Source organism: Cupressus sempervirens, chromosome 3 (assembly GCF_028749045.1).
Source record: "Cupressus sempervirens isolate cs-2001-9-10 chromosome 3, ASM2874904v1, whole genome shotgun sequence".
In the NCBI taxonomy this organism is placed as follows: Eukaryota; Viridiplantae; Streptophyta; class Pinopsida; order Cupressales; family Cupressaceae; genus Cupressus; species Cupressus sempervirens.
In genome coordinates this window covers 421565722-421590332 of record NC_143120.1, presented here as the reverse complement: position 1 = coordinate 421590332, position 24611 = coordinate 421565722, and the positions used below count along the sequence as shown (strand labels likewise).

The following is a 24611-nucleotide window of genomic DNA, read 5'->3' as shown; positions in this document are numbered from 1 at the left end:
ATGTCAATTTCAGCACACATACATATGATAGAAGGAATAGATTAAAATAGCATCTTGCTAAGTTGCTTGGACAAAATGTGAAATCATGCCTTAAGGTGTCAAAAGAGGCAACAAGAGAGGTGAGCGAACTACTTGCTGAGTTTGAAATGACAAAAGTGGAAAAGTAGAACACAAAAGAAGCAATAGGAGAAGTGATGAATCAAAATGTATCTATGGATTTCTTTGTTACCACAATTCCAAGAATTTATCATCCACATTAATTAATTCATGAGTCTTGAGTGCTCTATTTCTACTTCTAACCATATTCCTTCATCATCACCAAATTTCTTTATTCCACGCAATGTTCCAAGAGTACAACCCTCACTTGAAGGTACCACTTGGGATAAGGAAAACCACCATGAGCGTAAGATAACAACAATAAAAACTTGGTACTTTAATAAGTTACAATTCATTGTGACAAAAGGCACATATTGGAAAGGACTAGCAAATGCATTAATAGTTGCAAGTAAAGAGATTACAATTCCAACAACTAGAAAATTGAGTAGGCCATTTCTACAGAAGCCATGAAAATTATACAGCTTTTGATTCGTGCTCAAAAGAAAGTATGAAGGAAAAAGGTGGTATTATTTTATTAGGTGGATGGACAGATGATTGGAATAGGATTCTTCTTTACTTCTTAGTGGCTTCTCATGGAAAATTGGTGATCTTGAAGTTTGTAGATACCTAACATGAAATATAAAATGTTGAGACCTTTTGCACAATATTGTCCAACTTATCAAAGACAATGCAACAATATACGTAACTACAAGGAAACATAATATTGAGAGGGCTCTTGTTTTTTGGACTCCTTGTGGTGCACATTGCTTTGATTTGTTGTTATAGAATGTTAAAAAGATTAAATTTGGGTACATGCCATCAGCATGATGAACACCCATAAAAGTTTAGCAAACATGCTAGGTTTTGTCCAACTGAGACATTACATTTTCACCATGATCCACTAGCTCGAGCTTGAGTCCTTGACTCTTATACAAAGCAAGGTATCCACTACACGAAAATCTTCGACTAATGAATGATGTCCACTAATGTTGAGAGTGGGGTTTTTCACCCCACTACAGTGCCAACATGAGCCAATGCCCTCATGGATAGGTGGCTATTGATCTTACCTTTGATTCAAGTACACACTTACTAGCATGATAGAGGAAAGTCTGTTGTGGTTCAACCAACATATTGGGTTTCATACACGAAGGACATTAATTTGGGCACTCAAAGGCATTGACGAGATGTTAGGGAACAAGGAAACATTGGGGGGGACATTTTTCCTATTAACTTGCCATTAGAGATGGCACAAACCATAGCAACGGATTTCTCTACTTAATCTTGCATTCGCAGATCTGCTTCGAGTATAACCGAGGATGGAGTTTTTGATATTGTTGATTTTGAGGAAAATGTTAAGGCAAGCAACTTGGTTAAAGAAGAGGATGAACTTCTTGATATATTTTTGAGACTCGTAACAAGGCTCAAGGGCATAAAGAAGCTAGAGAAAATGTGGTGGAGATCCATAATGGTAATCCATTTTTTATTTTGCATGAGAAATTTCCTCTCCCTTCTTCTATTGAGGACCTATGCTTTGTTAAAAAGAGAGTTGTTTCTTGTTCTCCTATCGTTAGTATTGTTTCTTCATCTCTTGTAATTAATCTTTTTGTGGATAGTGTAGATTTAGTTTAATTTGAGTTTGTTTTTGAAGGTAATGGGGTGGAGGCTTCTTTCCCTCTTGTTTTTAAAGTTGGTCATACTGTTATGAGATATTCCAACAAGAAAAAAAATACATTTTGTTTCGAAGAAAATGGATCATACTCCTGCTACCATTGAAAAGTCTATTACTTCCTTTGCGATGGTACATAAAGAAAACACAAAAAAGGAAATCTCTTGTGGAAAGTACAATGTTGGCTTCCTCTTTGAAAGCTTTAGGGCTCAAGGAGGATTTTGCCAATGGTCTTCATAATTTTTCTTTCTCATGAAAATAATTTTATAGGACAAGGATCTATTCACTATGGTTAAACAAAAATTGGTGGAAGATTTCCATAAACCACCTTAATCTTGAGTTGGATTTTGAAAGATCTTATCATGCCCTATCTTATGTTGTTTCTTTGATGTTCCTTGGCTGTCCTTTTCTATCTTGGCATTCTTATTACTAGATCTTTTTCACTTGTAAAGGGGATTGGGCTCTTTTGAAATCTTTGTTTGCTTAATTAAAAAAAATGTGAAAATGAAAAATCCAGAAAAAGGAAAGAGTCTATACCAACCTGTAAAGCAAGACTGATACGACAAATATTTTTAATTACTATGTGAACTGTTTTATATTTTGACATTTTTGTAAATATTGTCATCTAATGATTAATTAACAAGGGATTCAAAATATAAATTCCTCACATTTCCAGTGTTATACAAATGGAAGGATATTATCAATCCAATAACATCACTATACTAGTTAATAGTTGGTGTATGAACTGAGTAAAACTTGCAGGTAAAACTCAGCTACTGTTGGTTGTTAACATATGTTGTCAAACCTTAAAATCATTGAAAGGGTAGAATTCCTAATCTGTTTAACTGGCATAAGGTAGGTGATAATTCATCAGTTTTTGGGATGAGAGAACACTTGGAGAATTGAAAAATCACAGGCCAAGTTAATTAATAGGCTTTAACGTATCTATGCAAAATTGCAGTTGGGGGATGGTTATGCATATGCCTTTCTGTAGAATGCCTTTGCTTCCCATTTCATCGTATCTTATCAATCCTTGCATATTGCTTATTTCTGCAGTTATTAATGATTACTTTCAGGAAAAACTGGAAAGCTTTAGATCATGCAATCCATTTGTTATGTTGTATAATTTCAAATTTGTGACAAGAAGAGATGTAAAATTGGTAGAACAAGGAAGAAGTTATGGCAAGCTGGTCAAGACATCTGCTAATGTGATCGAAGGCATAGAAGGCGATATGTTATATTGGACTGGACAAAAGAGAAATTGATGCAATAATATCACAAAAAGTCCATGAAGAATGTGATTTCTCAATTTTTTAGATGACTGATGTGGGCATAGATTAAAGCCAAGTGCTTTCCAATAAATGTCATTATACATTCATGTAAATAGACCATTGGTTTCTTATAATTCCTCACTTGCAAATGTAGAAATACTTTGTCCAAAGATAGGAATCACAGTCCAGTACTTACATTAATCTTCTCCAGTATGTGAACATGGGAAGAATCACAATGTTGAAGCATACTGCAATAGATGCCTGATATGATTATAAGAGTTTAAAATAAGTATGTAGTAAGAAACGATCATCAACTTTGACTTGTCATTAAGTGGTGTTCTGGAAAGGGCATTAAAACATTCAAAGATTCCCAATTATTTTAGCCTACACATGTTGAATCTGATATAGAAAAAGGGAGAAGGGTATAAGTCTATTAAAAAATTTCTGAATGTTATCTAGATTCTAGATTGCATAGCACAACCTTATAAATGATAAGTGATCTACCCAGTTTTATCATTAAGAAAACAAATCTGGATAGGAAAATTCTAGCCTATTTAAGAAATTAAAACTTCTTGCAATATGCATGAAGCAGCATTATTTGGAATAAACTTCGAATTTGTGAAGAGAGTAATAATTGTAGACAGAAAATGTTGAGGTTTAAATTTGGCGCTACCAAACTATCCAACTTCGATCATTTGAAATATCATATATCAATATGGAACAAGAACTTCCAAATATTTTACTATTAATGTAAACAAGTATGATCTACACTTGAGAACCTAAATGATATCAGGAAAAATAGTCAACTTCACGTAAGTCCATTCTAAAAAAAATTGCTCCATATGTAACTCACCTCTAATTGCCTTAGAGTGTCAAGCAGATTAAATCGCTTTTGCTCAAGAAATTTTAGCTGACTTTGCAACTCAGAAAATTCTGATAGCATGATGTCTTCACAGTCCCGTATTAGTTCATCATTCAATCCTTCTGCCTGTAAGCGGCATCTGAGCTTCTCGGTTGAAACAACAATCTCCTCAACAGGCATAAGAAAATTGTTGCTGATTGATCTAGAAGGAAAGAGATCTTTGGCAGCCACTAAAGATTCAATCCATGTTGCACGATCCTCTCTAGAGTCCGTTCTTAGGTGGAGTGTCTTAGTACCAGTAAATAAGGAGAACCTTTTCTCATCTGATCTACTCTCGCGAACAGAGGATACCTGATGATGAAAGTTGTCATTCATCACAAACAATATTTTTCAACATAGCAATACTAGAGTAGCCAAAATGTGCATCCATGTTATATATCAAATGGTTTTTGCTTGTTTGAAAAAATAAGTGCTTACATTCTCACTATGTTCTCTTCAAACCCACTAAAAAGAAATGCAAATTTTAAAATACAAAATCACTATAACTAACTAAAATGACATCTATTATTAAAAAGCCTATGTAAGAATATCCAATATAAAGTTAAAAAGGAATAGTTATGATAGAAAATGATTACTACCTTAAATATAGTTTAAGTCTGAAATGATCAATAGTTGATTAAGATGCCTTGCAGGATGGTTTGAAAATTGTTTTGAACACATTGTTTTTCAACAGGGAATAAAAGACGATTTCAAGATTGGCATACTAACTGGTTATGATTTCTTTTTCATATTTTCATAGAATTATTTTTAAGGAAACATTTTGAATAAAAAAATCCAAATAGAACCTGAAAAGCTCCATCTTTTCAATATGACAGTTTCTCTACAACCAAATCAAGTAGCTTTTAGCAGTATGGCCGATCTTTCCAATGTAATTGACAGGACACACTAGGATATTTATAAACCTGACCTTTGGCTACAATTTTCCATCTAAACAATAGTGTACTCCAAGAGTAAATATTCGGTGGCTGACAGGCATATCCAATGACAAGAAAATCAAAATTAGTTTGAGTGGTTAGTAGTTTCAATCCTGGATGCCTTTAATGTGTCACACAGCCATGAAATGAAGGATAGCTATAGGAAACAATACTTATATCATTTACTAGATTTGATGATAAGATGCACAATAAAGGCTATAGTACCCACTAAGAGATGTCCCATTGATCTATTCCTTTGAATTGCACAAAGCTAAACTAAGTTTGTATCTTTTTCTGTCTATTCAAAGGCAAAGGACACATTAAGGACAGCAAATTAAACCTATTGTCACCAAAGTAACAAAGTATATGCCATATCAAACACAAAATGAACAGTCATCAATAGGGAAACTATAATAATACACAAAGTATTAGCAATGCACAAATAATTAAGATGGACCTCCTCTATGCAAATGTTGGAAAGAAATAGTAGTAAATTCTGCCTAAAATCTGGGCATCCAAGATGGCCTAGAGAGGAAACTACAAAAATGAGGACTGGTTGTCGCTAATATAATCAAATAGTTAGCATTTACCTTATAACTTGATCAATCCTTGGTTGACAAAGTCACAAACCCTAACATGGTAAAACCAATGCACATTCAGATAGGATGTAGTATGTACAATGTAAAATGGAATCTAATACAAGCATAGTTGAACAAAATAAAAAATGAAAAAAAGGAATTAGCTGCAACTAGTCTACACTTAAATCATATTATGTACAAAGATACAAAAGTAACTTCTAAACAAAGGGAAGCTTCAGAATGAAGTGACAAGGAACTTTTGAGAGAAGAAAGAAAAAGGAAGGTAACTACAGAGAGATTTATAAAATTAACAATAATATATAATTAAAATATAATACAACCCATGTGATAGTCTCTCAATTCCTTCCTTCTTACAGGAACCTTAGAACAATTTCTGTTATAGATGTGGAAAGTGTTGCTCAAATGATGATCGATACATCTATTCAACTTGAGTTGGCAAAGACCTTTTGTGCCCAATTATGTAATATGGAAGTATGTGGAAATCAAGAAAAGTATCTTCACACAAAGGCAATGAAAAACGTAGAATGCTATATTTAGGATGAGGTGCAAAAAGACTCTGTACTCCAAATGTAATATATCATAAAGATTTGTTGGCTCACATTCAGAAATGCATGCATTCCAAGCTTAAATAGAAGATACACCTTGAAATCATTTTCTCCATTCTGCTACCCATCATTATAAGGTTCACATTTAATAGCTTTCAGCTTGTAATGAAGCTGAGATCTTTTTTTTAAAAAAAAAAAACTGAAATAGAGTAAAACTCTTTCCCTTAAAGATATGGAATAAGATGTTCTCAATAAATAATATCTTTGTATTTTTGTTAAGTTGCTAGCAATGCTCATGAAACTGTGGGTTGAATTTATCAAGAGTTAAACAAATGATATGCTTTATCTTGCTCCATTTGTTGATGAGATGAACCTTGGGGAAGAGCTTCTAGACTCTCATAAGAAACATGTCTATACCCATGGGAGACCTCATATGTATAACGAGTCTTGTCATACTCCATTTGTTGATGAGATGAACCTATGGGAAGAGCTAGTAAAATATCATAAGAAGCAAGGTGTTCATACACATAGAGGACCTCAAATGGAGAATGTGTCCTATCTGGTTCCATTTTCTGATGAGGTGAACTGATTGGAAGAACTACTTGAATCTCACAAGAAGCAAGGTGTTCATACCCATAGCAAACCTCAATTGAAGTATCTCATCTTGGTCCATTAGTTCATGAGATGAACTTGATTAGAATCTCAGAGGGGGCAAGGTGTTCAGAATTTCATACATATAGCATGCCTCAAATGTAGAATTCCCTATAGATACATGGATAGCTCTAATCTAGCTAGTTTAAATCTGTGGCAACTAGGGACATGTTTCTTGAGCAAATCATGACACCCCAGAAATAAAAATGCTTTGGGAACGGATAGGATGTCCCCTTGGCATCCCCAAAACCATGCCTATAGCCAAATGCATGGTAGAAATGGGGGGCAGGGTGAGTAGGGAAGGAGGACAATGATGGTCCCTAGGATGGAAAAGGATGCATCAGGTGTCTCCCAACTGCCACTGATGTTAAAAAAGGATTTGAAGAAAAATCACAAAAAAAACATTTATTTTATATATTTAGTGACCCCCATTGTCCCACATTGTCTCACCCTAAACGCTTTTAGAAAACCTATGTCTATCATTTATTTGATATTTAATTCCAACAACAAACAATATGGTTTGAAGGCAATTGAAAAAGGAGGAAAGAACGGGGTTTGAAGCAGCATTGAGCCTGCTTTAGGTTTGTCCTTTGTTTCACTTTTGGTTTTTGTTATCAAATTTTCCAAAGTTTAAAGAATAAATGTTAATCAAATGTCTGATTTCTTTCTCTGCATATTCAGTGCATTAAACTTGCATTACATTCACAAAACATGAGCAGCAGTGACCATGATAGCATTTACCAAGAAGGGTTAGAAGCTAGAAATGAAATAATAAAACTAGAGGCGGGAGGTGAGGGAGTTGGGGGTGAAGCACAACACCCAAAAACGTTTAGAGTGTTGGAAATAGGACAGATTGTTGGCACTTGGAGTGATTGCAGAGATGTTGTATTAATGACAAGTTTTGTCATTGATGTCAACATATGTTCTTTGGATGAAGATAGACTCAGATTCTGTACATCGCAAGTCATTGATCAATTTAGTGCAGGCGGTAATAGAGAGATGGATATGCAAGAATACATTTGTGTAGAAGTGTAGACATCATGTCTATGTTCACTGTACTTTATTTGATATTTTGGATGAGTTGCAGATTGTTTGGTGAAGACTAGTAAGCAAGAAAGTATGCCAGAGGTAATTGTAGTATTTTTGTTGTAGCTTGATGACGAGAAGGAATTAATGTTGGCAAGCATGGAAGTTGTTAGAAGACTTGTTCAAGCGCATATATTTTGGATTTGTGAGTCATTTGGCTTACACTGGAAAGGTCATTGATGTGTAACATTCGATGCATTTGACTAGTAGTCAACTGGATAATTGTAGCATGTGAAATGTTATTGGCAAGTGTTAATTTTGTTAAAGTTGTTATTGGTAAATCGTCATTTCCTATATATATACTATTTCATACACACACACACACACACACAAACACACATATATATATATAATAAAAATTATTATTTTTATATATTAATTAAATGATGATTAAACCTTAGAGACATGTCTCCTGTCGTATTTATCTGAGATTCAAATCTGCATTTGGAAAACATCAATTACAATTGACATGCTATTACATTTGCAACAATCCAAAAATTCAACATGGTCTCAGAGCCAACTGCAAATGTAAGATATATGTGCCCAATATTCATGAGTTTCTTAACTATCGACTGGAAATAACGGATAGAGACAATGAACATGAAAGTCAGAAACTCATCACCAAAATCGCACACCATTGAAGAGATCGGCTCATAAGCCCAGAACTCAAGGTAGGGACATATGAATCAAGGGAAGCCTGATTTGACAATAGAAAAATATACATTTCCTCTCTTCAGATGTGCTCTTCTTCCACAAAGGCAGCTGTTGCTGGTGTCTTTTGACAAGTTGAAATGCACGATCATCTGAAGACTAAATATCATCTACAGATATAAACAGTATGATCACCTCTCATCATCTTGTCTTTGTAATAGTTATAGGAGGAACTCCACAGCACTGTGATATGGGGAGTTTAATGTTATACCACAGTTGTAGTTGGTATCAATCAGATTGTATACAATGATCCGATGGATGTATTCTCATGTGAACAGGCCCTTTTTTAAACACTAAGTGTTTGAAGCAATCACAGCAATGATATGATAGATGTTATTATCCATAGTTCAAGTAATACGAAGCACATAGGTGTCAGAATCCTATCTGAGGAGTAAAACTAATATTTATCAATCATAGAGAGGTGCTTCACCCCTGTGAGTATCACCTAGATCCAATGAGTGCTAAGTGTTCCATTTATTCTCATGAGAGATGGGTTCATGTTGAATCACTACTCATGAAACATGAGTCAATGAGTTTGACTCAAAAATCACATAGTTAAATCCTGGTAGCAATATCACAATTTGACTTGCTGTGGAAATTATCTCCTACTTATCAATCATAGAGAAGTCAGCGGTCAATAACAATCAGTGATTAAGTCATGAAAAGTGACCGGATGTTGGAAGGTCATGATTTAGAGCTGCAATTGATCAAATAGAAGATCAAGCTTCATCTATTGATATCTAAGACTAGTACAAGCTCAATAATTAAGGGATTTTAAGTTATTGATCAAAATATATTTTAAGGGAGGAATAAATCCTTGAAGAGGAACGTGGACAAGATTGCAGTCGTCTTTTAATAGCAGCAATCAAGTAAAGGACAACAATCAATATTCATAACGAAGATAGAGAAGAATCTGAATATCAGCAATTAGCATGCAAGACTAATCAATAAGCATCAAGATAATAAAGGAATGTGGTTGATGAGTGTTAAGGAGGGGGGTGACTGTAAGGAGGCACAAATCATATCCTGCAAACACAACTTATTCTCCAATCACAAGATATAAGTAGTCATTTCAGTCAGTCAATTGAATCATCATCAAATATTACTTCTTTTACTTATTCCAGTATTGGACCTGCTCTATTTGAGAAAATTGCCTCTTGACATAAGTGGTGCATATAATCTAAAGATTGTAATAAGACACAGCCTAATTGTTGCATATTTATAAGTTCAGATCTGACACAGCAATATCATCACTATAAGTGATTATTTGATACATTGCAGGCTTATAAGATGCAAATCAGAAATAGCATCCATCATTGAAGTTGAAAGATTACAAATATAAATCAGAAACAGGATCCTATCGTCAGACATAGCAATCCATATTGCTAAAAGCAATATATATTGATTGCATAAGCATATCGAAGATCAGACATATCATCATTCATAGCATGAATAGCATATTTAATCATTGCATATCAGACATTGCTATTCAAGGTCAGACATAGTATCATTGATAACATTCATAACTCTTTAATCATTGTATATCAGACATTTCTATCAAGAAGCACCTCATTGTACAGGAACCACCGAGAGTTTGATTGAAAAAAAAAAGAAAAAAGTGTTCAGTATGTTTGATACGCACGATAGAAGGCCATATCGTTTCATGAAGATGGCAATTTTAAGGAGCAGTTATTATTTTTGGAATTTTGGTACCGTCAATTCGTAGATATAAAAAATTATTTATAGACTTATATGCAGCGGTCAAAGTATGGACAAGAGCCCAGATTGTTATGAGAAGAAATAAAATAATAAGATGGTGGAAGAAAATAAATACGATGACCACATATATACGCAACCTCATAGACAGTGGTGATGAAAAAAATACGGTGCTAGATACCTCTGTAGTTTAGAAGATACGATTTACACAGGAAAGATGTGATCACTTGAAGCAGCATTGGAGTTGAACAGATATTATATGATTATCAATGATGAAGCAACATCTTAACCATAACCAATTTTAGGAAAATAATAAAGCATGCTTTGCAAATTTAAGACCTCAAAGGAGCTGAATGAGACCATGAAGGAATACAAATTTCCGAGAAGCGTCTCCCCAAAAAATCAAACCTTTGCTAGTTTTATAGCATTTATCAAACCTTTGCTAGTGTTATAGCATTTTGTAGTCTCAAGGTTACAGGTGCAAATGTTTAGCAAGTCCATACGGAGGTCATTGGAAATAGATCAAAACAAGATGTTGTTATAGGATGCGTGAAGACAAAAATTGGTGGCAATGACATTGCATATGATAGTAATGATGAATCAAAACATGATGACGTGACAAAATTGAGCATCAGGTGATGTGACTTACAGCAAGCCTAGAATCCAACCTTTTGTATGGGAGTGCAAGATAAACATAATACCAAGAATATTTAGATGATGTAATTAGAAGTTTGATTATAACATTGTGGAGATTAAGCATGAAGAACAATCAAACACCTTCTTAGCTAATGTAGATAAGATGTTTTGAGAGAGAGATTGTATTACTTCATCTGTTGGAAACGGAGGAGTGAAGTTAGTGAATGGACACATCGAGCAAGCTTATACTTTGCATATATCGCAACGAAATGATATAGATTTTGTCAGTTGCAAAGTCACTGTTCATGCTCAAATGCTAATGCAGATGTTGACCAACTAAAGACTCAACTTCCTATTGGCTGATGAATATAATATATCAATCGCAAGCCCTTTGTACAGAATATAATATGAAAACCAAAGAGATTGCACTCAAGGAAGAAAGAATTTCATGTGTGTAGTCATGGGACTAAAGAGGGACTGGAAACCCTATAAAATAGAGTAAGTGGGAATTTTACATTGTGGGGGGAATTATAACCAATGTTTCATTCCCATTGTTTGACAAATGCTTATATGGAGATGATTTTCTGATTTGTTGCATATGGACCCTCACTGGAGCAACTTGTTTCAATGATGTTTCTATGTAGATACGTATTTTTGAGTATTACATTTATCTACCCACTGCATTTGTTCTATTTGTAGTTCTACACATGCTACAAGAGTTATTTGCCTTGATCTTTTCCTTTATGTCTAAGGATGTTTTTTTGTAGGAAAATAAGATTGGTACCTCACACATGCTACCAAATATTGTGCAAACTCAATCTTATGATGATAGCTCCAAAGAAGTTGTGATCTATAATTCATTAGTCATCTGATGATCAGGCTGGATAAAGTGAGACTTTTGAAGCAAATATCCATGATGACTCAGATTATAAGTATCCTTCTATATTAAGAGGGAGTTCGACTGCATGATTTAAATGGGCTTACCTCTATGTACATAATGAGAAAGTAATGACTTATCACCAAAAAGTTAGGAAGATCGATATCAGATTTAGAGGGAGTTCGGCAGACATCCTTAGGTGAAGAGAGCTCTAAGGGAGTAACTAGAGGACTTGACTTCCCAAGATTGTTGTTTAGAGGGAGAAATTTGAAGTGTGATCTCTTCTCTATAAGCGAAAATTTTGAAGTGAAATTCCATGTAATACATTCTTCTCTGTGAGAGAGAATTGAGGTGAAAGCCATTGTACCACCCTCTGACTTGGTTCATGGTGGTTACTATTTCGCATATGATATGTAATGAAAGGTGATGATCTTTCATTGACATATATAAACAGAAGGTAGCCATTGTAAGGTGATGACCTTATAAATGGTAGACTTGTTATCATGACAAACTTCATTAAGTTGTCCCAGAGTGTTGGAAGTCATGATAACGAATGTATCATGATCAAACTTCATTAAGTTGTCTCGAAATGTCGGATATCATGATACATGTCATGATAGAGTTCATGACAGTGTGATTTCTAGTTATCTGATCGACTTCATTAAGTTGTTGTCCCGGAGTGCCAAAAATCAGATAACTCATATCCTACTAGGATATAACATATTCTTTTGATAGGCATCAAGGATTTGGTGCCAATGCACATCCTGAAAGAATATAAGCATGACAAACATCATATGATTGAAATTTCTTGTTGAATCATACTTTGGATTATATTGAAAGATAACATCTAAGTTGATGGATATATGTTGATATGTCATTTCAAAAATATCATATTGAGATGATATCTCGCCATATGCTTGAGAGCATGTGTTCTATAAATCCACCCTAGCTAAGAGGGAGTGTTACAATTGTAGCTTCAGTCAGATTAATTAAATCTAAGATACATTGTTGTTATTGGTAAATCATCATTTCCTATCTATCTATCTATATATACTTATTTATTTTATATAAATATATATTATTATACATTATAGTAAATAATATATATATAATACATATATTATACAAATTATTAATTTAATATACTAATTATTTGATGATTAAACCTTAGAGACATGACTCTTCGTGAGACATGTATCCTCTCATATTTATATGAGATTCAAATCTGCATTTGGAATACATCAATTACAATGGCCATGCTATTACATTAGCAACGATTCAAATTTCAACAAATTTCATATTGTAGCAAGTGGAACACTTCTTGAAATGATTGTATAATTTCTTGAGAAGACATGTAGGCCTTAGCATGGTCCTATGTAATTAATTGTGCATAAGGGAAGCCCTAAGAGGCCAATCTAATTAATTGTTATAATTGCTATAAAAGAAAGTTATTATGAGGGTTATGCAATATAGAATGATAAGTATATACATGACCCTTGATGTTGGATTGTCAGAGCAAAGTTGAGAAGCTGCTAGATGCTTTGAGAAGAGGTATAAGAGAAACTGTTATGGCAAGTTGCAGCTTAGTTACTTCACATTTTGGATCCATTCTCCTTTTGTAAAAGTGGTTTAACCTTCAATCCTTTGATCAATGAGCTCCGGCAGCATGCCTTTTGTTCTTATCAACCCCTAACAAAGTTAGAACCTTCTAACAAGGGTTCAAGGTCTCCTAACAGGGACTATTGTGCTAATGCACTGTATTTGACTCCTAACAAGGTCACATCCTTTCACAAGGAACTTATATATTTGTACATCATTTGGTAGTTACCTTTGATCAAGGGTTTTCCACGAGAACAAAAATCACTGTGTTATGGTTTCTTATTATTGTGCATTGTTGTTTTAATTGTTTGTGATCAATTTTATAAGTTTGGAATTAAATATAGTTGCACACAACTAATTCAGTGCCACACCCCCGCCCCCCCCCCCCCACCCCCCCAAATTGTGAGGTGTGGACTTTACTTCTCAAAAAATTGGTATCAAAGCATCGGGTCCTCCTTAAGAAGGAAGCTTAGAATCTTGAGGAGATCTGCGATGGCATACAAAAAGGAAAGTCCTAAATTTGATGGTGATAATTATGACAACTAGAAGAACAAGATAAGAACACATTTGATTTGTATGGGAATCGATTATTGGTTGATCACAAAGAATGAGACTCATGTCAAATTTGAGAGCGAGCTATCTTCATGCACAGATGAGGAGAAAAAGGAATTTCAATACAACATGATTGCTAGAGAAGTCCTAATTAGTGCATTATTAGAAGAAGATTTTGTAGAGGCAAAGGAACTTGATTCTACTCATGAGATCTAGATCAAGTTAGAGAAGTTGTATGAAGGAGATGAGTACACCAAGAAGGCACAATTGTAGAACTAAAAAGAAAGATTGGAGAATGCGAGAATGCAAGAAGATGAGACCATGAGAGCTTATGTTCAGCGAATCACAAAGATTGTGACAGGGATAAAGAATACAGGACAAATAATACCTAAAGATGAGATAGTGCAGAAAATTCTCAGATCTTTGACACCATCCTATGAGAACAAAGTCAATTTTATTGAAGAAGTGATTCCTCTCATTGAAGGATTCAACAAGAGATGCTAACTAGTAAGTTACAAGCTTTTGAAATTGCTAAATTGAAAGATTCTTTGCCTAAAGTTGAAACTACATTTAAAGTTATTGTACGTAAAAATAAAAGAGTACTAACAAAGAATGTGAGCACTAGTAGTAGAAACCTTGGAGATTATGCCAAGCAGTGGGAAAAAATAGAGGAAGAAGAGAGAAAGTTGGATGACTTTAAAGCTTTAATCGTGATGAGAGAACAAAGCGGTAAGGGAATTTCTCTTGCAGAAATTGAAGAAGCTCGCTTCTATTCAGGATCCAAGGACGCAAACTCTCTAGCTCTTCTTGGTGGATTGGACGTAGCCCTGATTCATCATCTGTGGCGAATTCGCAATGGAGTTCACAGTTGTATTTCAGGTTCTTTTCTTATTATCCACTTTGACTATTATCACTATTTATATAATTGGATTGTTGATTTATAATACAATAACAATTTCTAGAGTATTTGTTGGTTATTAACTGGTAAATGTTGCTAGTTTTTTTGTTTTTTTAAAGGTAAGCTTTGCCTAGGGGGCAACACTCTTTTTGAATTACTAAGAAAGAAAATACATAATATCAAGGAGCTAACACTCCCTTACAGATCAACCATATAAACCCTACCTTCCAATTTAATGAACAAGGTATTCAATCCCATTGCCGATTGAGATCAACCTAGCAAAGACTTCAGCTAGGAAAAGATCAGCATTTTCTTGGCAAAAGGATTCAAACTTGCTCAAGTCATATTCCTTAGCGAAACCAGACATGAAAAGTGACCAAACTTTCTTCATCTTTTTCTTCTTTCCCTCAGCTTCGAGATAGAAAAAACTCAGCAGACCCCCTCCAGACAAGCTGCTATCGATCAGGTCCAGGGTGTTCATCACCTCCAAATAAGTCCTTTAAAATCATTCTCCTAACCATGCCATATGCAGTTATAGGATGGCCCAAAATTTGTATAATGGGCTGGAATAAATCAAAAACCACACTGTCATCGTGGAAGTGACCACCAGACCAGTAATCTACTCCCAACAGAACAATGATTGTTTCCTTTTCCTGTCCGCCAGCTTGCTTGAAAATCCTGGCCACTTGAGCTTTTGGTAAATCCACCACCACCACGTCTTGCATGCACCTACAACGAATACCTAGGAACGCCATCTGATTGGGGAAAAGGAAGAAAAAACTGGCCCTTATAAATAGAAAAGGAACACGCTGAAACTGATCCCGGAACAGCAAATAGTAAACTAGCAGACGCTGTTCAGAAAAACCCATGACAAACTGTTGTTAATCCAGTCAATACTGATAGAATTCTGCACAAAATGCTGAATGAAGGATTTTCCAATCTAGAGACGAAAGCAAAAGAACCAAGGATTCACGTGATACACCACTATCCGTATACAAGGAGATCCCTTCAGATTTTAACCAATACATTTACTGACAGATGACCACAAATCTTCTGGAAGAATATCTTGCAACCTCTGCAGAATGCAATCTCCGAACACCAAAATCATCTCAACTTTGAATCAATCCCCACATTTGCCAGAAAATCAGTAGCCTTGTTGCCTTCTCGATATACATGCTGGAGCTGGAAATTGTCAGAAGACCGAAGATGGTTCGAAATACTCCAAAGCCAGTCAAACAATTTCCAAGATTGGAAGTCCCACTTTGCCACTTCATTGATGATGATTTGGGAATCTCCCTCGATTACCAATTTGGGAACATGATTTGATGCACACCATCTGAGCCCATATTCCATGAAGTTCATTCACTTCATAATTGCCACAGAAAATTTCCTTCTACTACAATTTGGGACTAGAAAATTCACCACAAAACCCAAAATACTCCTTTCCAAAGCTTTTACCTTCAGTTAAAGCTTCCACATCAATGTCCATTTATTGTTTGATGCATGCTTTGTCACCTATCCCAAAACCTCTTCAACCAATCCATTAAGTGCAAGAATGAATCCTTTTATAAGTCATTTTGTATGTAACATGGCAGGGAAGACATTACCAATTATTAAAATCTTTTGATGAGACATGAAAAGCACAAAGAATTGCAAGGTTTTGTTTCGAGTGATATTGCATAACTTAATCTGAGAGTAACAACCGATACTTATCTAGACAAGTAATGGAGGAGGAAACTCAGGGAGACAAACCAGCAAAGCCAAATGGCTTCCCAAATTTCTTATTTCATCTAAATTTCACCGTTGTAGAGAAAGTGACAACAATTGTAGAGAAACCAAGAACTTTGTGCAAGATTTTGAAGGCTCTAAATGCCTACCTTTTTCTCTCTTATTCCCAAAAGAAAAGATGCAAGGGCTTGACAGTTTCGGACCTACATGAGTAACATTCTATACATAATAGTTTCAGGTTAATAAGATAACCAATTAAAGTCATTCTTTTGTAGGTTATCATTTTTTTGACTCAAAGAGGACCATACCTATCTATGGAATCCTCTGTTTGTGGGAAATAAAAAGAACACTTTTTGAGAGAAAGAGATGCAAAACATAAGGAATAAGACAATTGCCAGACCAAAAAATAGCTATATTCAACAGGGTGAATGACCCTCCTAGAATCGATTGCATAGTCTATTCTAAAGTACTGGGTCTTCAATGGTAAGAATACCAAAGATTGTGTCAAAGATATATATAAGATGGTGTCATATAATCAAACACAAAACGAAAGAGCAACATAAAATTCCAGTCAGCATGGCAAAGACCTATATCTCCCCATGAAAGTGTATTGTGTGAGAGTTTACAATTATGAAATGGAAAGCCTTGTTTTAAGCACAAAATTGGTCTAGAGAAATATGCAAGGAAAAAAGGTCAATTAGAATTCTCTAATTAGGTTAAACCACTTAGACTGCAAGGAATTGAATAAGCTATTTACATCAACATTGCTTAGTAAACGATGGATTATTTAAGATTTCCTATGTTTCTCAAGAGCCTTATCTAAAACAATCTATTAAGGACTGGCAATAATCAGAAAATTCAATTCTAGAAATACTCTTAGATTAAAATGATTTTTTTGCATTAAAATTAAAGGAGTTGTGAATGCTATTCCTTCAAATTCATGAAGAATAGTAGCACATAAAGAAGGATGGATGATTAATATACAAGATTAGAAAGGATTTCCACCAGTAGTTTGTATCCAGTGACATAGTTCTTATCAAGCTCCACAACTATCAGTTCAGTTTCAAAGTTCTGCGGAATGACCAGAAGAATGATCTCCTCGGGAACCACATAGAAACTAGAGATTATACAATGTTTGGGAGCTATTACATTGTTATAAAGATGGCACCTTTTAACGTCACTAAGATTTTTGGGTAAAAATGAAGCATTCAAATTGTGGCATAAAACAAATGCTTTGTTGTGGATATATACCTAAAGCAAAAAGGTTTTCTGGTAGATAATGGCTTAAATCCAGACTTAGAGAACTGTACAGTTCCAAAAGAGGCAATTTCAAGGACATCAAGATGTCAATTGTATTCTCCAATTGCACAGTATGTCGGACACATTCTCTTGAACTATGTGGCAAGGAGTATGTTAAATATACCTTAATCTTATAAAAAATTAACCCAGATCATCTTCATAGAGGTGATTCTACTACAAAATTGGTTCACAGAAAACAATTTGGGAAAATACAAGCGTCATGGTTTGTTGAGTTAATAGGTTGAATGCAACTGACAAATATATTTGAATTTGTCAATTCCAACTGAAGAAGTTTAAATAGGAGAGAGAAGATTCTGTAAACAATTCATAGGAATTATAAGCTAACTGGAAGGAGTTGGCACCAAGAGTTCATCAAGTAATCCAATATTAGCCAGTGGTTTTAAGTATGGCTATATACTATCCCTACAAAATGCAAGGGGTGAGGAATTAATGTCAAAGGAATCCTTCTCAAGATGTTGTGTCAAGTTGCATTTACAGGACATCGAAAGGGCAATCAAGCTTGTCATTTATACATTGTATTCTTTGAAACAATATGGAAAAAGTGATTACATTTGAATATAACAAACCTAGCAAAAAATAAAACAAACTGCAAAAGATTTGGTGGCATATCTTCATTTGACTCGAGTAGAGCTATATGGAAAATGCATATAGAAGTGATTTTTTTAAAAGAAACTCATAAATGCAATTGGCAAAGGTAAAAATAAAAACTAACAACTTAATTGAAGAGTCAATGTGAGTGATACGTTAATCAATGTTAGAGGTGGTTTCTTGGAAACGTTGTAACAGAGAGAGATCAAAATGTGGAAGTATAGAAATACTGAGAAAAACATTCGACAAGAATCCTATATTTACAAGGAAATTGACCATCTAATGGTTCAATAAAACGTACAGATTGTCCATATGAAGCATGTAGTTGTTTTAATTAGAAAGACAGATAGGCAGGGACAGTTGAATTTTGAGAAATCATGTCTTGTGTTGTAGGAATGTTGTATGAATCTGTTCAGAAAAGAATAGCAGCAGATTTAAGGAAAAATTCTAGTCAAGTCAAATAAATGGAAATTGGTCATCTGAGACAAAACAATACGTCTAGAAGTTGGATAAATTTGATATATCAAATAAAAATAAATAAATAAAGGTTAAGAGCTTAGAACGAATGACCAGATAGTTATTGCAATGCTTGTAATAGTCCCTGTTCCAAGAGATTACGAGCTTGGTTACTTGGGTTTATTTTTAACCATAAACAAAGGGGTTAACTGACACTTAAAAGTGAAGGCACTAAAACATCTGAAATTTACGTGCTATGAGGGTTGCACCCGAAATTCTGCCGTCTTGCATAGAAGCAGGACAAACTAACTAAATCAACAGCGTCTAGTACCTTAGAACATTACAATGTTTTATGCACTTACAACCTATTAAGATAAACAATCCAGACATATCACAAAGAATACATATTACACACAAATCTACGTGTAGATATATCACGAGTGTTAATATTATGATTTGCAGCATAAGACCCTCCATACAAGTGTCATTTTAATACAAACCTGTTTCCTGACTACAAAGAAAGTTAAAAGCATTTAGTAGGAAAATAATTGCAAATTGAGAAAGAGTCCAGCAACGTCTTTAAAGTGCAGGGAAGAAGACCACTACGAAATGGAAAGGCACACATAAAAGTGCAGAAACGGTTAAGAAACTAGCCAAGTCTTCAGAAAGAAAAGAACTTCCCCAAACAAAAGGGATTGGAAATCATGGACGGTGACAATAAGGGCATTCGGGAAGTGCAAATAAAGAAAAGCTACAATTTGCTATATCTATAACATGTAGTGCACCCTAGGAATTTTCCATTGCTAAACTATCTGTTTATAAGTAGGAGATAATTTCCACAGCTAGTCAAATTGTGATATGAATATCAGGATTTAACTGTGTGATTTTGAGTCAAACTCGATGACCCATGTTTCATGAGTAGTGATTCAACATGAATCCATCTCTCATGAGAATAAATGGAACACTTAGCACTCATTGGATCTAGGTGATGCTCACAGGGGTGAAGCACCGGGACTTCCCGGGAGGTCACCCATCCCAGTACTACTCCAGCCTGAGCGCGCTTAACTACAGAGTTTACTCCATAGTTAAACCCAAAGCTTGCAACCCCATTTGCAAAACCTTCACCAAGTGTTTCAAGTCCCACACTTGAAACACTTGGTGAAGGTTTTGCAAATGGGGTTGCAAGCTTTGGGTTTAACTATGGAGTAAACTCTGTAGTTAAGCGCGCTCAGGCTGGAGTAGTACTGGGATGGGTGACCTCCCGGGAAGTCCCGGTGCTTCACCCCTGTGAGCATCACCTAGATCCAATGAGTGCTAAGTGTTCCATTTATTCTCATGAGAGATGGATTCATGTTGAATCACTACTCATGAAACATGGGTCATCGAGTTTGACTCAAAATCACACAGTTAAATCCTGATATTCATATCACAATTTGACTAGCTGTGGAAATTATCTCCTACTTATCAATTGATGAGCTTAAGGGGCTTTCTAATGAATGGTTCATAAGGCACAACACTTGGTGAAGGTTTTGCAAATGGGGTTGCAAGCTTTGGGTTTAACTATGGAGTAAACTCTGTAGTTAAGCGCGCTCAGGCTGGAGTAGTACTGGGATGGGTGACCTCCCGGGAAGTCCCGGTGCTTCACCCCTGTGAGCATCACCTAGATCCAATGAGTGCTAAGTGTTCCATTTATTCTCATGAGAGATGGATTCATGTTGAATCACTACTCATGAAACATGGGTCATCGAGTTTGACTCAAAATCACACAGTTAAATCCTGATATTCATATCACTATCTGTTTATAACCAAAAAATATTTTCTCTAGTTGCTTTCAAATTATTTTCCTGCAATAAATGCCAATGTTTTCAAGGGCTGCCATTTCCCACATTTTAAAAATTCAGGAGACCCAGGGGAACTTCATATTATGCCATCGTCACCCTGAAAAAAACGCCGTGATAACTTGTCCATTTGACCACTCCATCACACAGCTGAGTTTTTTTGACAATGAACACAGTCCATGTCCGGATACTATAACAACCAGAAAGACAACATACGCAATGGAAGATACAGAATCAGAGAAAAAGAATAGACGACATATTGAAAACTCGAAACAAATGAAGAAAACATTTTGCAATTTAAGAATCAAAGCAGGAACGCTACCTTCAAATGTACTGCTCCAAACGTTTTTCGCTCATTTTTCTGGATAACATGAGCAAACGAACTTTTGGGATTTCTCATAAGCTTTAAAGATTCTTCACCAATAACCTTTCGACCTTTCTCTGTCTCGTAGTTTACAGCAATTTTATCTGGACCATGGATCTTGTAATAAGAAAGAACTCCATCTTCGAGAACAAACCACCGAGATTTCCATCCTTTGCCGTAATTCACCCATTTATGTAGTATTCCAGCAACATTAGTGTTGCTCAGCTGTTGTTGCAAATCGATCCCGCTCTCCTGAGAAACACAAGAAGCTCTAAACGAACCGTCGGGAGTCTTCAACCGCATAGAAGCGCCATTGGAAGGGATCTTTGTAAAACCATTGACATCTGCACGGACAATTTCATTGTAGCGCTCACTGCTATAGGATTTCTTCACATTGCTAAAATTACCATGATTAAAAGAGCCTCTATATTGGCCTCCTCCCAGATTCTTGGAGGCCTTCGGAGATAAAGAATGAGCTTCCATGGGAACAGGCATCTCCTGTTTCCCTTTCTCAACGCTTCTTCTCGTGCTAATACAGGGAAATGCGCACTTTAATAGCACAAGTTAGAGCACGCATTCAGATTTTCAACTGAACAATCCACAAGATCGATCCAGGCGCCATCAAAAACAATGAAATCTCTATCAGAAAGGCCTCCTCAGGCAGAAAAACAACAAAATAACGAAAAGTTACTCTACATTATATAATTTTCACAAAAACTCACCAGAGTCTTCGGAATTACGAACTGATCAAAATCGTCGGCGGCCATCACCCCACCTTCATTTTATATTTCTCCACGCCCGCCTTATCAACGCAGGATTGGTTAGAAAAGTTCAAACCATGTGCTATTGCAAGCTTTTAAATATTCGCCATGTTTTAAATTTCAAATCACGTTCTCTTTTCTTGAAGTTCTGAAATAACTTACAAGCGAAATTATCAAATTATAAGAAAGAAAGGAACCGCAAATATCGCTGTAAGCCACAGAATCGCAAAATTTTACAGACTAACATAATTGTGCATCAAAGCAGAAAGTCAGAAACGACAAATATCACCGCAAACCACAAACAATTGGCAGGACTATAAGACTTACTGAAAATTCTGCAGACGAAAGCAGAGAATCTAAGCAAAACAATTGACTGGACCGCAAATTTTACTGAATATTCATCATAAATAGGTATATAATCTATATAAAACAATAAACAGGACACAAACTTTACTGAAAATTCTTCATTGAAACACAGCAAATCTATTAGTTTTAAAAATTCACCAAATCAACAGAACAAAAATCTAAACTCTCACGCCTGAAGCGGCGCAAGAAATGCTTCATTGCAGAACGTAATGGGGATTTACCGAAGACAGCAAACGCAAAAAACAACCGAAAAAAAATGCAAGCCGTAAAATTCAATTTATAAATCACATAAAAAAAGCCAAAAAAACACCTGAATCTTAATCCTCTGTCATATCATGACAGCAAATTACCTCAAGGAATGTCATAACCACCAGGATTGGGAACTCAGCTGCGATCCGCTGGTGGCATGCCTAAAATAAAATTTTCTCGACATTCGGGACAAATTTCCACTACCGAACACGATTATCTCGCCGAAAAACAGATCTACAAATCGCGATTTCCATGGCCGACGGGATACCATGAAACACACGTCGATCCATTCAATAAAATTCGGTCATTCGCAAACTAATTCTTCAAATCCATCAATCTACGAAAACTCGGTCGTTCGATCCCCTCAACATTCCATAACCTTGGCAAATTCGATCTCCATTGCCAGGCAAACTCAAGCAGACTCCATCTCCATACAGAAATTGTTTAGAAATTAAAGATTATTTTTTTTTGGCTGTTGCAGATAGTATTTAATCTCTTAAAATCCCACTCCCCTTTTCCAACTTCGGGGCAAATATCGAGGAAACATAAATTACTTTACTTTTATTGGCTGTTTCTTTTGTAGTTGTTTCATTGTCTTGTCGCCCTAAAACTGGTAAATGTAAAATCTAACGCGATTTAAGGACGGTAAATTTTTGCGAATAATTGTATATTTCATGGTAAGCACATGAGGACCACTGCCGGATTAGTCAACGGTGTTAGGGCCGTCAAGGAATTTTTAACGGCGATATTAACGGCGTTTTGCAGAACCTGCTGAAGGAATCCCAGGATATTTTTAAATATTTTTCCGCCAGCTGGACATGCCGCTTTTTACGGGTGACGTGTAATAAAGTCGCTGATTGTACCTCTTAAATAGCCTATCTAACACAAATGCCGAGATTCTTTTTAGTATCAACGAATATTATGCTAAACAACCTTCAATGATTCCGAATGGCATTTTAATTATTAATTAATTTTTCTCTTGTTTGCGAAGCTTCTCAAATAGTTTTTTCTATGGGTACCTGGAATTTGATAGTTTGTCTCTTCTTGAATTATTATTATTATAATATAATGTTAATTATATACAAGAGTTGAGAGGTCTTGGGTTTGCAAGATTAACACATAATTAATGCTTATAGACATTCTACAATGGCATAAAGGGTGGAGTAGGATGGTATGATTGTGTTTTTGTTAATTTTTATTTTTTTACGACTTAACATGTTATTTGTGAAAGGTTGGCATTTATTGTAATTATTTTGAAGTTTTTATTATTAATGATTAAAAAACTATTTGCATAAATTAGCATATACTATTTTATATTTTATTATAAATTTGTAAATAAGAATTCTTGTTATAGTCATTCACAAATTTTCTTGATGTAATAGTTTATTTAACTAGTGTTATTTGTGATTTATTTCTATTATTGTAAAAAATTGTTTCCACAAGAATGTAGCATTTTCATACTTTATTAGAAAATTCTATCATTTTACTTATATATATATATATTCAAATTGTAAATTGCATTTTATTCTTATTATAGCCACCCACCCACCCCTTGCTTATTCGATTGCAAAAATAATTAGACTTAATTTTGCTCTTCACTATCAATATGCAATCGATTAGACAATTTTTTACCTAGTATATATGCTTCTTAAGTTTTTGAATTGTGAATTTAGTTTGATGCCTTGATAACCACCCACCCACCCATCAACTATTTGAATGGCCAAAATAATAAGCATCTTCTAGACAATTTCACCATCCACTACTACTATGAAATTTATTAAGCAAATTTTTAATACATAATTTTGCATATTTCTAAAATATTGTATAGTTGAATTGTAATTTGTATCTAAAATAACAGTAATTTCAATATGTTTTTTAACAAATATATTCAACTTCGACTATACCAAAAAAAAGTTCTTCTTTAATACTTATGTAATAATCAATTGAAATAAGGTAGCAATTTTGTAGAAATGCAGTGTGCATCTAGCGGAAGATTTTAAGTGGGGAAGAATTTTTGAAATCAACAATAGTAGCTAGGCCAAAGTAGGGTCCTCTTGATCTTTGCGTCCAAGACAACAATCCAACTTGTGAAGCCAAGAAGTTCACATCATAATCGTCTGAGGAGATCCTACCAGATACCTTAGCCTATAGTTGACATCTATGGGGAAGACTACAATGGCTCACATAGGCCATTCTCCTTGC

General features: G+C 35.0%; 1 protein-coding gene across 1 annotated transcript in view; it reads right to left on the bottom strand.

The window, feature by feature from the left end:
- LOC149566824 (oxysterol-binding protein-related protein 1A-like) overlaps positions 1–23053 on the bottom strand; it is a 32275-nt gene extending 9222 nt beyond the window's left edge. The window contains exons 1-4 of the mRNA XM_089820148.1: positions 22511–23053; positions 21756–21835; positions 20992–21622; positions 3887–4246 (exon numbers count right to left, since the gene is read on the bottom strand). Coding sequence (XP_089676274.1) covers positions 3887–4246; positions 20992–21528 — 897 coding nt within the window. The 5' untranslated portion in view covers positions 21529–21622; positions 21756–21835; positions 22511–23053. The remainder of the gene's footprint in view (positions 1–3886; positions 4247–20991; positions 21623–21755; positions 21836–22510) is intronic.
- Positions 23054–24611: the final 1558 nt, after the last annotated feature.